This window comes from Corythoichthys intestinalis, chromosome 12 (assembly GCF_030265065.1).
Source record: "Corythoichthys intestinalis isolate RoL2023-P3 chromosome 12, ASM3026506v1, whole genome shotgun sequence".
In the NCBI taxonomy this organism is placed as follows: domain Eukaryota; kingdom Metazoa; phylum Chordata; class Actinopteri; order Syngnathiformes; family Syngnathidae; genus Corythoichthys; species Corythoichthys intestinalis.
In genome coordinates, this window is record NC_080406.1 from 50,010,523 (window position 1) to 50,026,890 (window position 16,368).

At 38.3% G+C, this 16,368-nt stretch overlaps 1 protein-coding gene across 1 annotated transcript; it reads left to right on the forward strand.

The window, feature by feature from the left end:
- The first annotated feature begins 3,758 nt into the window (after window positions 1-3,758).
- On the forward strand, window positions 3,759-15,534 carry LOC130926858 (triple functional domain protein-like). The gene is made up of 11 exons (XM_057852145.1): window positions 3,759-3,780; window positions 10,291-10,444; window positions 10,554-10,620; window positions 10,705-10,814; window positions 11,067-11,145; window positions 11,380-11,472; window positions 12,505-12,616; window positions 12,701-12,891; window positions 13,261-13,359; window positions 13,744-13,886; window positions 14,800-15,534. Exons 1-11 carry the CDS (start codon window positions 3,759-3,761, stop codon window positions 14,924-14,926), a joined length of 1,197 nt encoding a protein of 398 aa, XP_057708128.1. The 3' UTR covers window positions 14,927-15,534.
- Window positions 15,535-16,368: the final 834 nt, after the last annotated feature.

Sequence of the window (16,368 nt, forward strand, 5' to 3'; positions counted from 1 at the left end):
CACCGCTGCTGTCCCGCCAGCAGACGACACCGCTGCTGTCCCGCCAGCAGACTCCGAAGTTCCTGACCCTCGCCCCGACGATGCTGCTCCTCGTTTCCTGCCACGGCTTGGCGGTATGGACGACCGAGCACTGCCTCGTCTGGGACGCCCGCCTGACCAGCCCGTGCGGTCGCCCAATGTCTGGCGCCCCGGGCGCCCTCCTGATCGACCCGCGCGGTCGGCCCATGTCTGGCGACCAGGACACCCGCCTGACTAGCTTTGATGGGCTGTTTTACCCAGCTGTTCCTCGTCTCGTTACCCCTTGTCTGCGTGTGTATATAAAGACCCAGTTTCTTGTCACCCCTTGTTGCGTCATTGTCAATGTAAATGTCAATGTCAACGTCTATGTATTGTCAAGGTCAATCGCCACGTTCATGTCAGCATTTTTCCACAGTTCCTCATGTTCCTCGTCCTGCTTCGAAAGTAAGTTTATTAGTTAACCTGACTTTTGTCAAGAGTTTTTTGACCACCACAGCCTTTGTTTTGTACTTTGTGCCTTTTGTTAGTTATCATTAAAGCCTTTTTGAGTTCTCTGCCACCTGCCTTGCATCTTTGTTTTCCCTGCAATTGGGTCCACACAACCTGCCTGCCCACGCACTCCCTGACAGCATATATATATATATATATATATATATATATATATATATATATATATATATATATATATATATATATATATATATATATATATATATATATATATTAGGGCTGTCAAACGATTAAAATTTTTAATCGAGTTAATTACAGCTTAAAAATTAATTAATCGTAATTAATCGCGATTAATCGCAATTCAAACCATTTATAAAATATGCCATACTTTTCTGTGAATTACATATATTCTGTAAAATAAATTGTTGGCATGGAAAGATAAGACACAAGATGGATATATATATTCAACATACGGTACATAAGGACTGTAGTGGGCATTTCACTCTACTGTCATTTATATCTGTCTATGCTGTCCTCACTCCGAAGCGTCTACTTTTTCCAAAGCTAGACAGCTAGTGAATGACGCCTTAATAATCAGACTTCTTCCTTTTTCATCAGATTTATTAATAAAATGGCCTCAAACCATTGTCCTCTTTAAACCGTAGTGAAACTACAAAAAAAAAGTACACAAGCATTGCATTAGCAACAACGTTAGCTTAACACGCTATACAGGTTCACTAAACATAAACAAAAAGCGTCTCATACAAAAAATATAACATTTCGCTTACTAACATAATATGTACATTCTTTACAACAACCATACTTACGGACAAATCTTTTCCAAGGATCATATAAGCACAACATTACAACGTAGGCGTCAGCCCGAGACGTCGTGCAGCCATATTGAACTGGCAAGAAAGCAATAAACCATGTCGCAAAGCGACCACAAGAGTTCGCTGTTAGACAGCACAAAAAACCTTGCTGTAAAACTTACCAAAAGGCAAAATACTGTCTGAGCGGGACATGTGCGTTAATTGCGTCAAATATTTTAACGTGATTAATTTTAAAAATTAATTACCGTGCGTTAACGCGATAATTTTGACAGCCCTAATATATATATATATATATATATATATATATATATATATATATATATATATATATATATATATATATACATATATATATATATACTTTCATATCTTTTAGATTCATTACACACAACTGAAGTAGTTCAAGCCTTTTATTGTTTTAATATTGATGATTTTGGCAAAAAAAAAGTCAAAAAAAATCCCTATCTCAAAAAATTAGCATATCATGAAAAGGTACTCTAAAGAAGCTACTAACCTAATCATATGAATCAACGAATTAACTCAAAACCCCTGCAAAAGATTCATGAAGCTTTTAAAAACTCCCAGCCTGGTTCATTACTAAAAACCGCAATCATGGACAAAACTGCTGACCTGACTGCTGTCCAGAAGGCCATCTTAGCGAATAGGCTGTTCCCAGAGTGCTGTATCAAGGCACCTCAGTGGGAAGTCTGTGGGAAGGAAAAAGTGTGGCAGGAAACACTGCACAACCAGAAGAGGTGACCGCACCCTGAGAAAGATTGTGGAGAAGGGCTAATTCCAGACCTTGGGGGACCTGCAGAAACTGGACTGAGTCTGGAGTAGAAACATCCAGAGCCACTGTGCACTGGCGTGTGCTGGAGCCACTTTTGAACCTGAAACAGCGGCAGAAGCGCCTGACCTGAACTACAGGGAAGCAGCACTGGACTGTTGCTCAGTGGTCCAAAGTACATTTTTTCAGATGAAAGCAAATTTTGCATGTCATTTGGAAATCAAGGAAAAGGAAAGGAGGAAGACTGGGGAGAAGAAAATGCCAAAAACCCTGAAGTCCAGTGTCAAGTACCCACAGTCAGTGATGGTGTTGGTCTACTGTGTTTTATCAAGGGCAGGGTCAATGCAGCATGCTATCAGGAGATTTTGGAGCACTTCATGCTTCCATCTGCTGAAAAGCTTTATGGAGATGAAGATTTCATTTTTTTCAGCACGACCTGGCACCTGCTCACAGTGCCAAAACCACCATGGTTTACTAACCATGGGATTACTGTGCTCAGTTGGCCTGCCCACTCTCCTGACCTGAACCCCATAGAGAATCTGGGGGATATTGTGAAGAGGAAGTTGACCTCAGCAGTGCCAGAGGCTGATGGCCTCCATGCCACGCCGCATTGAAGCGGTCATTTCTGCAAAAGGATTCCCAACCAAGTATTGAGTGCATAGCTGATATAATTAATTGAAGGTTCACTTTTTTTGTATTAAAAAAACACTTTTTTGTATTGGTCAGATTAAATATGCTAATTTTTTGAGATAGGGATTTTTGTTTTTTCTCGACTTTTTTGCCAAAATCATCAATATTAAAACAATAAAAGGCTTGAACTACTTCAGTTGTGTGTAATGAATCTAAAATATATGAAAGTCTAATGTTTATTAGTACATTGCAGAAACTAATGAACTTTATCAAAATATGCAAATTTTTTTAGAAGGACTAGTACTGTATGTACATATGGCGGAAAACACAGACAAAGCTAAAAAGACAGTTTCTGCTCTTGCACCCCTCTTTAAAAGAAACTGCTGAGCCAGTTATTCAGATGGTGCAAAGACCATAAGATCATCCAAATAACATAAAAGGCTTATGAAATTCTCGTCTCCAAAGATGGACAATATCATTCGCATAAAAGTGGCTGGATTATTCGTCAGACCCTTGGGCATTCTGTTATATTCATGGAGAGCAAATAGAGAAGAGAATGCTGTGAACTTTTTGTCATCTGCACGGAGTCTGATATTGTAGAAACCAGAGGTCAAGTCCATCGTTGAAAAAAACACGTTGCCTCCCAGTGCACCAAGAGCGTCTGTTTGATGTGGCAAAGGATTTTCGTCCTTCACTGTCGTAGCATTCAGCCACCTGAAGTCATTGCAAATACGAAGATCACTATTTGGCTTGACAGCCAAAACAAGAGGAGATGACTATTCACTTTGGGATTGGCGAATAATCCCCAACTCTTCCATCTCGTTCAGAGCAGTTCGAAGCTTGTCATAGTGGCAGGGTGGGATGTGTCTGTAAGGAAATCTAAAGGGCTTGTCATCCACCAAATAAATCCTATGAACAAAATCTGCAACTTCACCGCAGTCCATTTTATGTCTTGAAAAGATGGATTCATATTCCTCAATGGCTAGCAATAATATATCCTTACACTCCTGGGAGACTTCACAAGAGGAGAGATTTCAATCATGCAAGCCCATGCCACTGAGGGTAAGTTTAATTTCTTCATCTGATCTTGGTGCAAGAGGCTGCTTCAAGCGTGCTGAGTATTAGATTGGATTTGAACAGGAACAGGCAAGTCCTGCACATTGAGACAGGAACACACATCTGCAACTTTAGCATTTCTTCTCAAGGTGAGTGTCTTCTCAGTTGGGTCTTATCTTGAGTTAAGTTTATCTTGACAGGGACGCAGCCATCACCCCAACTCTACCCATCAGAATTTGAGCAGGTCTGGGTTTGCAGTGTGTGGGCTCAACAATGACTGGACGGCCCACAGCTGAAACATCAAATTTGGGCAGTTTTGCCCACACCAAATGTTCCGAAAGTGGTTTTAACGAGACACTCCTTTTGAGCTTAGCCGTGCCAATCATGTTTGGAAATGATTTGCCATGTGATTGGAATAGCAGAGAGGCAAGCTGGGGAAACTCATCGGACTCACTACCATTCGCCTGCAATGAGCTGCATTGATCACCAACCGTCATTTCAAAGTGGAGATCAGGCATTTGATGGCATTGCTGCCAAGGATCATTTCATCAACCTGGCCAGGCAGGACCAAAACAGGCATTATCACTTTGTGGCCATAAATTGACACAGTGAGATCATATGTCGCAGAAGCAGTGACAAATTGACCACCGCAGCCGACAATAACAAAGTCTTCGGCTGATTTTCTCTCAATGGGGATGTTTGAATTAGAAAGTCTTTCATCAACTTTTTCACTCATTGTGCATGGCATAGAGCCACTGTCCACTAATGCTTTGAAAACATATTCATCACCAACAGAAACGTCTCTGTAGAACAGGCTATCAGTCTTTGATAGCTTTTGCAGGTTTTGCACTATGAGTGTCTTCTCCGATCGCACCATATTTCTCAACGAGTTATACAAAGTTTCTCAATCATCAACATTTGCTAAATCCATGTTGGGAGGGGGACTCACTTGATCCACGCTGTCCTCCCCTGCACGCAGACCATTTAGTTTCCCTGCTTGCCAGCTGAAGGACGGCGCCTTCCTACTAAGCAGAAACGACTGGAGTGGCCAAGGGCATGGCAAAGGAAACACAGGTTATTATCTCGACAACATATAAAGGCAGAGTGAGAGCTGTCATTATCAATGGAACATGGTGTGTCATTCAAAACCTCAATCCTTGAAGGTGCGTTGTTACGTGGGTTTCGTCTAGCTTGAGTGTAACCTGAGTTTTTAAGCAACACCTTTTCTAACATCTCCATCAGCCTTTCAAGAGTGGCAGTATCTTGGCTCACAGCAGCTGGCTGTTCAGGGGCACTAGAGTCATCACTGTTATTCAGGGCAACCTCCACTTTATTTACATTGACTCTGCTGGCTTGGCCCGTGACAGACATGTTCCCTTTTTCAAGATGGTACTCATCCAGCACCTCTTGTACCTCACGAGATGACCATTTATCAATTTTCTTGGACCTAAACATAAAAGCTAAATCTCAATAGGCAATGCCTGATGAACATGCGAGCAACTTCCACTGAAGGGTTGATCTTTGAGGCAGCTTGCAGCAACATCAGCAGCTCTGTTGAGCCGGAGCCAATACTCATATGCATCCTCCTGAACGTTGGGAAATGTAGAATAGAAATCAGCAAGCAGCACAGATGAATAACGGTTTGAACTAAAATGTTTGCACAAAAGTCCATAAATTGCCTCAGGGTTATTCTGGACATCAACTTCTCCATTCCTTATATCAAACCTGACCACATCTTCCCCTCTGCCTCTCAGATGCATAAGAATCTCCTCAGCTTGGTTTTCTATTTGAAAATACTTTTTGGGATGTAGTCCTTCATTCCTTCCTCCCATTCATCAATTGACAATGTGTCCGAATCCTCTCCTCGAAAAATAGGTGGGTATTTAACAGCTCTCTGAGTGACCAGCTGGACGTAGGACAGGTCCAGGGTGAGGCTGGGAATTTTTTCTCTGTCGTGGTTGACGCATTAATTTGTGACAGAATGCTATCAGCTATCTGTCGCCCAAATGTTGAATAATTGTGTCCATCTGGCTAACCAATTCAGCGTTACCTGTAGCTGACACTGGGACGGATGTGTCAGCAATATGAGGTGAGTGGTGTTCATCTACAAGGGGGCTAGTAGGTACAACATCACAGCCCACATGACTGAATGTTTTCATTAATATTATTCAATGGAAATGGGACTGGTGTACTGTGCAAACCTCTACCCCGACCAATTGGTGACACATTAACTCATTTGCTACCAAAAACGTATAAATACGTTGTTTCAGTGTCCCAAAAACGTATTTTTACGTCTTTTACGTTTTTTTTTTTTTTTTTTTTTACAAGAGGCATCTCTAGGTTCTGTTGCACCTAAACTGCAATGCACAACGCTCAAAACTCATTTTAAAGCAATAAAACTGGCCACTGGAGGGCAGTAGCGCATTTTGTAAGAACTCATCTCCGGCCAAGAAAGGAAGTGAAGAAAAATAGTCAGGAAACGGAAATTGGAGGGATCTTGTGAAGACGTGTGAGAATTTGAGAAAAATGCGGAGAACGATAGGAAAAAAAGGCAAAGACACTGGAGGAGTGTTTTGAAAAGAAAACAAAACCATCGTCAAAGAAGGATTAAAAAAATCTATCTTGATGAGACTGACGGTGACGGCCACAACAGCGTCAGGTTCCACACGCATTCGGCGGAGCTCACTTTGCGTTACTCCTGAGCCCGAAGTTGAAACCAACGATGAAGATGCTGAAAAAAGTGAGACCAATCTTGATCCGGACTCATCAGATTACTGGGAGCCACCTCATTCAACCGGTAGCAGCCGAGAGCCTTCCTCGTTGTTATGTGCGCAACTAGTTCAACACTTCAGTAGTTTAGTTATGTGTAAATAAACTGTTACTTTGCGATCAAAAGCTCTATTTGTCTTGTTGTTTATGTTATTTTGTAGAATGAAAACATTCAGATGTTTGGGATGTCACAAAAGCAAAAAATAGCTGTGTTAAAGTCAAAGTTATGTTTGAAATGTATGCATTTACAAAAAGCTCAATTTCTCAGTTTTTTTCATCAAAAATTGGAAAATTGCTCAAACTAAGTTATTTTCTAATGCTGATTTCTAAACAATGGAAAAGATATGAACTAACTTTTTTTCTCTGCTGAAAGAAGAGCGTCTAATCTTTATTTTGGTGGGTTCCATGTTTATATAGCAATAGAACAGAATTTTCTGTGGGCCTTGCAAAATCAGTCAAAATCCAGTAAAACGGCCGGGAGCAAAGCGATGGGCCTTGCTCCGGTGAAAATGAATGGGAGTGAATGAGTTAAACAACCCAAATTTGTCAAAACTCATTGTGCAAATAAATCCCACACAATATATGAAAGAGAAAAAAAACACCCAATGGCAGAGTAGCAAGTGATTAATTAATTATAATAATTAATATAATAATTATAATAATTAATAATAATAATTAACAAACTGTCGCCATCACAGAAGAATATCTGCAGCTCCTTGATGCAATGGAGACATCCACCCGGTCCGGTGTAGTCATGAACGGGTCACGGCACCAATGTAATGCTGTCTTCTGGGATGCCTTCACGAAAGAATCGAGGAGACTTGGTGGCCTGTGATGAAAGCGTTTTATTGTCAACCCTCTCTGTGCGTATGCAGCAAGGGGAGCAGAAAAGGCAACATGTCATGTGAGCAATGAAAAAATCTAATGAACAAATCCACGACGACCGAAGTGAATACTTTACCACAACCACTTGCAGCAAGTGCACCTGCAATTACGTGGTTTCACCACAAGACGACGCATTTATCTCAATTTAACTGCATTTTATAAAACTTTTTTTAACTATGTTACATATATTCTTTTTTTCTTTTATGCATTCATTAACCATTAAACAATTAACCATAAAAATTATTTCTTAACCCTTTCAGGACAGGCGGCACTACAGTCATGTGGACATCTATTTAAAAGTTATCCTTAGCTTAACTCATTCGCTGCCAAACATGGTAATAGAGTATGTGTTGTGGTTGTTAGCAATAGACTCCAATTGATGAAAATCACAAATTGACGACAATAGAGGTCTAATCTATTTCAACAGTTAAAATGGATTGGACGTCTATTGCCATCAATAGCAGCCAAAGAGTTAAGCTGTGAGGTCAGAATAGATATTAAAAAATAATAATAATTAAATACTACTACTAATAATAATAATCATGAGTTATACATAATATTGAACTTTTTTTGTGTGTATTTTGAAATGAATACCCTTTGAAAAAAAATGGACAAATTGTGGAATATGGCCCTCATATTGTATAATAATGTAAAACTGTGTAATATTATGATGAAAATTGTTTTTCACATTTTTTAAATTTCATAATGCCTTTTTCACAATGGCCTTTTTATTTCATAATGTTTTTCAACACAATGACATTTTACAAGAAAAAAGGGACCTTTTCTCACAAATTCTTTTTTTTTTTTTTTTGTTTTTTTTTTGTTTTTTTTTTTTTTGATTATGTATTTGACTAACAGCACTCGCTTCATTGTGCTGGAAAACGACATCATAAATTATAAAGGCCATTGTGGAAATTAATTAAAAATATCTTTTAGAAAAACGCTTTTTGTCTTGTGAAAACAATATTATGAAATAAAAAGGGCTATTGTGGAAAAAGGCATTATGAAATATTTAAAAAATATACTTTGTGAAAAAAAACTTTTTGTCTCGTAAAATCTTTTTCAAAATAATATTACCTTTAAAACTTAAGGGTCATATTAAACAATTTGTCGGTTATATATCAAAATTGTGTTTATTTCAAAATGTTGTTTTCATTTATTTAACTTGGACCCTTTTGGGGTTCCATGCAAAATGGGTGCACTGAAAAATGTTTGAAAACTTACTGAATTAGCTAAATTAATTTGGGAGAAGGAGAAAATGGCTACAAGTGCTCCCATCACATACCAGAGATCCAAAGGGGGTGGGGTCAAGGTCAAAATCGAGATCAAAGAGCATGACAAACTAATATCGTGATTGGTCAGCTTTTTGGTCTTTGATGTCACGTGCAGCATCACCTACAGTCCTACAGCATCCAGTAAATGTCATTCAGTCTGATGCTGCAGTTGAACGCACACGACTCATCTGGAGACACACGACTCACTCTTAGACAAACCTTTCTACCACTACGGAACACCTTGCATCTCAACTTTTGCAAACATCCAAAGCCAGGGGGGTAAGTTTGATTCACTTATAGTTGTATAGTTTAGTCACCGAATGATAGATGCTTGCTCACTTGAGTGCTTCGATGAAAAAAACTAAGCTGAGAACTATCAAGTAACGGTGTAAAAAATGCTAGGATGCTAGCTTTTACTAACTTAAATTTGTGGCTTTTAGTGAGCTTGGTTCGTCTTTGCTTCGTTATGCGTCGTGCCAAGTTGTTTCGATGAATTTAAAATTAACGTTTTATTTGTGACTATGTTTGAAGGAAAATATTGGTAGTTTCAGCATCTTTTTTTTCCAGCAGTTTTCAACATCTTTGTTACTGTTTTTACCTAATTGTACTTAACATTTAAATGACTGGTATGCGTAATTCACTTTTGTCGGGTCGAAAACAACTGTAGCGTTGTGCTAAAGTTCAGCCGTTAACTGCTAAAATGTATGCAGTATTTTGCGTGCAGGTCATTATTAAATTCATCTTCATCATTAAACTGCGCTTGCTCGACGCCAAACGCGAAGGGAGCGAATTATCATGTTTTATGTTCAATCATTTGCACAGTATTTAACATCTGCAATTATTTATTTTCAACATGCGATGTGATTTAAACGGCAATGCGTGGTATGGGACACCCCACTGCTATGCTATGCCGGTGGTTCGTTCCAAGAACGTGTATGCGTGCTTTTGGTAATAAACGAACCACCACCACCAACAATAAAAATTTAACTTAAACCCACGGAAATCTGGCATTCACAGACGTGAACATCACATTTTGGGTCAGTCAGGCTATAACATTTGTTATAAATCATTAATAGCTATCTTTTTTTTTTTCAGGAAATAAATGAAATTAGAAATGAATAACATGTTAGTATACAAATAAAATTGATTACATTAAAATTATTAAAAAACAAATACACTCTGTTTATTGCTCCAATAACACTCTAAAGTTGGGGGGGGGAATCATAATATTCATTCCCTGCCATTAACAACGATTGACGTCCAATTCATCTTAACTGGGGGGACTACCTGTGAATACTCACCTTTTGGGCTTTTAACTCAAAGGGCCTGCAGCGATCACTCACTTCCATAGCTTCTCCCAGTCAAAATGGATTGGACGTCTTGCGTCATCAATGCATGGCAGCCAATGCGTTAAATAAGTGCCCCGTAAAGTTATCGAGCTCTGACCTCTTAGGTGAACCTGGAAGATTTTCCACAGCACACTCGATGATCTGTCGTAGTCGTGGCCCACCATCACTGGTTCATCAAACCACGTTATGTGCCCATCAGTGGCTGCTTCTTCATTTTTTCATCCACTTTTTGTCTGCAGAATACATAACAGAGTGCTCTGTGGGTTCAGCAGGCTCTGGTGTAGACGCGGAACTGTTGAGCAACTACGCCAAGAATATGGTGACCAGCACATTGGAGCGCCAAATGGACATACGTACTGCCACTGCGGACGCCTTCGATGAGAAGAAAATAAAGTTTGCACGCAAAAAAATGTAACTAATTATACCATTAATGAATTTAGTAATGCAGTTTGACAGACAATAATAACAGACATACTCACGCCTTGTTTATATTTTCATTTAGGTTTATTTTGAATGAGTTGATTCAAACAGAAAAGGCCTACGTGCGAGACCTACAGGAATGCATTGACGTGAGTTTATTTTCTGTTTAAATGCTTAAGGTTTTTTTAAGACAAACTTGATCAAAAAGTTCATCTTTGTTTGGTATCATGCAGATTTACATGAGGGAGATGTTGTCCAAGGAGGACGAGATCCCTCCAGGAATCGTCGATGTGAAGCACATCATATTTGGGAACATTTTGGAGGTGTATGAATTCCATCACAGGTATGCATGAGCAGTGACTTTTCTCAAAATGATTTACGCTTTACGCAGAGTGAACCAAGCTTAACATATAGGCTGTTCCTGGTCAATTACCAGTATCAATAATTGTTGCTTACATTACAGACATTATCACAAGTTTGTTTGTATGCATTTTTTCATGTCAATGAGTGAGATGTATGCAAACCTTTAACAGCAATGGTCATCGCTATTATTTTGAAATGTATTAATTGGCTTCCTTGTCCTATCTTTCTTCAGCATCTTTCTCAAAGAGCTGGAAAAATATGAACACGTCCCTGAAGTGCTTTGTCACATGGGTATGTATATCGTTTCCTCGGTAATCATGATAATTCTGAAAAATGATAGTTATTAATTCTGAGCATTTTTTTAAATAGGCTGATAAATTTCATTTATATGTCGATTACTGCAAAAACAACGAAGAATCCACTCGTCTCATCATGGAGCATGCTGTGAACTATTTTCATGTAAGTTAAACGTCACGGTGATCGAAAATGAAACTACAAGACATGGAACGTCATTGTCTTACATTCCTTTCTCTCTTTCTTAACAGAAAATTCAGCAGAAGCACGGACTTTTATACTCTGTCAACTCTTACCTGCTTAAGCCAGTGCAGAGAATTACAAAATATCCACTCCTGCTCAAGGTATGGGAAAAAAAATCAAGATTATTATTCAGTTAACCAATGAAAAATCGCAAAAGATACATTCAAGACACACCAGATGAAAACACTTCAAACCACCGCTCAACTTCACAATTTAAATGTTCCATAGCACCTGTTCTCATTCAGTTGCTGTCAATAGTGGTTTTATTGTACAATTTAAGACTTCCGCTTACAGTTTTTTTGTCTTTTATCTTTCTTTTTTTCTTTTTTTTTTTTTTTGATATAGAACTTAACTTACACAAAGTTATTGATTTTTTTCCCCAGACGATTTCGTTAAAACAAAAAAAGGTCATAGAACAATACTCACAGGTCGTGTTGTTTTTGGCAGCCCTTTTAATTTCTATCTTATCGTCTTTTTGTCGGAAAAATTAGTCATATTTTAGTCATTTCAAAATGTGTTCGTCATCGTCTAGTTTTAGTCGATGAAATCTCAAACCAATTTTGTCTGGTTTTAGTCGAATATTGCTCCAAATGTTTTCGTTTGTAAAATTCTAAAGTTTTAGTTAAAACAATAAATACATTTTTCTAACAAATTCAAATGAACATAGACAGACGAGCATATAATGAATGATAATTCACACTCAGCTGGAAAAGCATTACATTATTTTGAGTTATACCCAGTTAGAAACCATAAAAAAACATATTGTCCAAGTGTTTCAGAGAATGCTTGCCACGCTACAGTTGATACTAATGCTAACGCAAATGCTAACGCAAATGCTAACGCAAATGCTATGCTAATGCGAAGAGTTACATTTAATGTGTGATGATCAACCAGCACATACCTTTAAAGGCTAAAGCAACATTGCATAATTTCTCTTGCGAAGATAAGATAACAAATCTTACCATATGTTTCCAAACAAGCAAGATGGAACACAGTCTAGCTTGAAACACGTTTTCGTCACCATCATTGTTGAAGAAAATAACACTGCTCACAGATGTATCTACATTATTTTTTCTCTGTTCTATGGCAATAATTTTTTCGCGACCTTTTAATTGTGTTTTTGCCTTTTTTAGGATCTGCTGAAATGTTGTGAGGAAGGGAAAGACGAGCTCAAGAAAGCCTTAGACGTGACTCTTAGCATTCCCAAGAGAGCCAACAATGCCATACATCTCTCTGTGCTGGAAGGTGACTGAACATGGGAACGATAAATTTGCTCATTGTTGAAGATACTGTAAGTTTGCTTACATTGCTTAATCTCTCTTCCTTCAGGTTTTGATGACAGCATTGAGTCCCAAGTAGAGCTGCTCCTACAGGACTGCTTCAAGGTGTGGGACTCAAAGATCCCATTTAAGATGGGGAAACATAGACAACTCTTCCTCTTGAAGAAGTCCTTGGTGCTGTGCAAGGTAGTCAAGGACGACAAGGGGAAGAGCAGGTACTTGTATAAGAGAAAACTCAATGTAAGTCATCTTTAACACACTTCCTACCGATACAATCTTCTTCTTTTCCTTTTGGCTTTTCCCTTCAGGGCTTTCCACAACAAATCAGTTGAATCCATCTAACCCTGTCCTCCGCAACCTCTGCTCTCACATGAACTACATTAATGTCCTCTTTAACTACATCCATAAACCTCCTCTTTGGTCATCCTCTAAACCTCCTGCCTGGCATATGGAAAGCCCATCATCTTTTTGCCAATATACTTACTATTACCTGCCTAAAGCATCTCAGTCTGGCCTCTCTGACTTTCTCTACAAATGCTTTAACATGTACTCTACCTCCGTCTGATATACTCATTCTCATTAAAGACAACCATTCCATTTTTTCCTTAGATAGCGGAGATAAAGCTGAAAGAGCACCTGAAGGGAGACCCACGCAAGTTTGCATTTTCCTTGGGCCGAACCTGGACATCGAGCAACATTGTTCTGAAGGTTAGACGTTCTTCCTCACCTCTTTTCCTCCTTTGGTATGACCAGTGTTAGATTTCCACACACTGCTCAAACAGACTAGAACCCAGTTGGACATGATGCTGAGCATTTATGTCCATCTCGACTTCTTTTTTTCTCCTTTTAATTAACGCTCTTCTCTGAATATGTTATCTTTAGCCTCGACTGTATTTTTTTTCATCAACATGAATAAAAGTTTAACATCAAGTTTTGCAACTGTAGAAGAACATCATATATTTGTTAAAACTCTACCGAATAAGAGGTGGTTATGTGTTTTGTTCAGGCTTGTGTGGAAAGACAGAGTAAAAATTTGCAAAAGTGTTTGATTTCTAAGTGACCTTAACCTTCAGCCGTCTTTCTTATCAATAGGCGTTTACTCGTGAGACCAAGATGGAATGGATCGAACAAATCCGGAAGCTAATCCAGGAGCACACCATCCACCTGGGGGTGGCACTCAAGGAGCCAAGGCTTATCCCCAAAACTAATGCAGACAAGCTCCACAAGAGTCGGAGGTAACCAAGGAAACTTCACGGGCTTATTGGTTTACAACAACTGACAAAAAGTGGTGCCTTTTTTAATGAACAGCAAATCTGTTTGTCAGTCTTATAATGTTCTCATGTGTTGATTTCATTCGATCTACTTTAATCATGACTTTTATAATAATTACTAGCATAGACTTCAGTGTCAGTTGACGGGAAACAGGGCGCGGGGCCGCTCTGTAGGGGGCCTATTTTTAAAAACCTAAAATTATAATTTTTTCAAAACCAAACCGCTAATGACCGAAAACCAAATCAGGCACCTCACCTAGGCATATGTGAGTGTCCATGAGAAGCGGCATAAAAAAATTCAAAGTCGTTCCCTGATAAAAAAAAAAATCCCGATTAATTATTTTTTATATATGTATAACAAAATTTAAAATGGCTACAAAAATCTCAGATTTTAGGCTAGATGCACAAAAACGGACAAATGCAGAGATAGTCACCTATATTTTCAGGACCAATAGTAATATTTAACATATCATATACGTTTACCCTGAAATAGCGACTTACTTTTTTTTTTTTTTTTAGTCCAATTTTAACATAAGTTTTCAACAGCTAATAAATCACTCCATTTTCATATCAGAAATGTAATACTTGAGGAAAGCATGCCGAATCATCGTAATTTATACATATTTGTTAATGTGCTAGCAGAGCTAACTAATACAAGTATACAGAAAATATCGAGTGTGAAATGACGACTTTGTCTTGCTTCACCCAAGTAATAACTTAATTTATGGCTATTGCTACCTGGGAATGGCTTTACACTTCGGAGATTCGGATTTCATCATGATTTATTACTTGCACATTTAGCATGTGATTAACTGTCATCACCTGCATTAAGTTGGAATAGATTAAAAGCTGAATAGTTGTGTTTTTCTTTTTTAAGGAATGAAAAACATCATGAAGGTGAAAGCAGTGAAATAGAGTGGCCAGTCGCAAAAATTGAGCCCTGCTGCATTGGAGGACCCTGGCTATTACCCGGATCAAAGGAAAGAGGGGTTCTTGAAGTATGAAACGCAAATAGTATGACATTCAAATAGGGACTTACATAAACTTGACAAGATTCTGTAAAAAGACACCAAAGAAAACAGATTTGGACGATTCAAAAAGTCAAGTTTTAGATAATATATGTATATACTGTATATAATTTGTGTTATTTTGCTTACTTTTTCAAAAAAATATTTCTTGTATATAGTTGGATAAAAAATGTATTTTACAAAATAAAATGTCATTGTTTTCTGCACTGAATGCGCTTTTCCTTGTTTAAAAATACTGTAATTCAAATACAAGTGTTTGTGGGGGCATGAATTGGTAGAAGAAATTAAGATTTGGAACTTCAGGTTTTTCTTCTAATGCTTTTGATGCATTTAACACAATTGCATTTAATATCACTTCTCAAAAATACGTAACATATCACCACCCTTAAGATTTAAAAATGTCCAAATACAGACCTTTGAGCAATTTAATGGGAATTCATCATCACGGTAAAATGTTGTTCTTTCCTACACTTTTAAGGGCTATACAAGAGGTTGTGAGATGCGAATTTGGGTGTACCATATGTGATGTGTTCTGTTCAGATAAGTGCTTTCAAATCAGTTTCCAAAACTGTGTCAATGTTTACACTTGGTACTGATGGGTATTTATTTTATGGGTTTGCACTTTGCACTTTACCAACTTAGCTGTATGAGCTGGATGGATGCTCCAAACAAAGTTTCGTTGTGCTTTTTTGTAACAATGACAATAAATATTCTGAATCTGAATCTGAATCTGAAATGAGTCTGCACCAAATTGTTTCCGTTTATGTGTGAATGCATGTATTATTGTTGTCCACACGGGGTCGCCATCCTCGTAAAAGCTAAACGTTTCGTCCCTCCAGGCTGGCTAACGAGGCCTGTCCTACACAAATGCAACTCGGAAAAAAATGCTCCTCTCATGCAATACATACAATGTTAATAAAAAAAATAATAAATGAATACAATTTGAACGAATAAAACATGAATAGATGCTGGATATGGTTCCAAGTAAAACTTGGCGGGAAAAAAATCATTGTGCCAAACTCCTTGCATCAAGAGCGTAGGTTTGGTCTCAATATTGGTAGGGACGATATAACAGCATAACCAGCATTTACACGGTTTGCTGGTGACGGGACATTAATAAAACCAAACAGATTGGGTGAACGGGGTCAGGGCTACATTTCTCACGAATATGAACAGAATTAATTGATAAGCTAAATGATCTGTTTAAATAAATCTGTATCGACTAATACAAATGTTCATGTGTATTGGTTCAGGGGATACACCGTTCCATTCAAACCTTTGTTTTCAAAAACTACTAAGGAAACATTTAGAAAATTTACAATATAAATGTCTGAATTTTATTTGCAAAGTTAAATCGCAATGTTTAACCATCCATCCATCCATCCATTATCTTCCGCTTGTTCCGGGGTCGGGTTGCG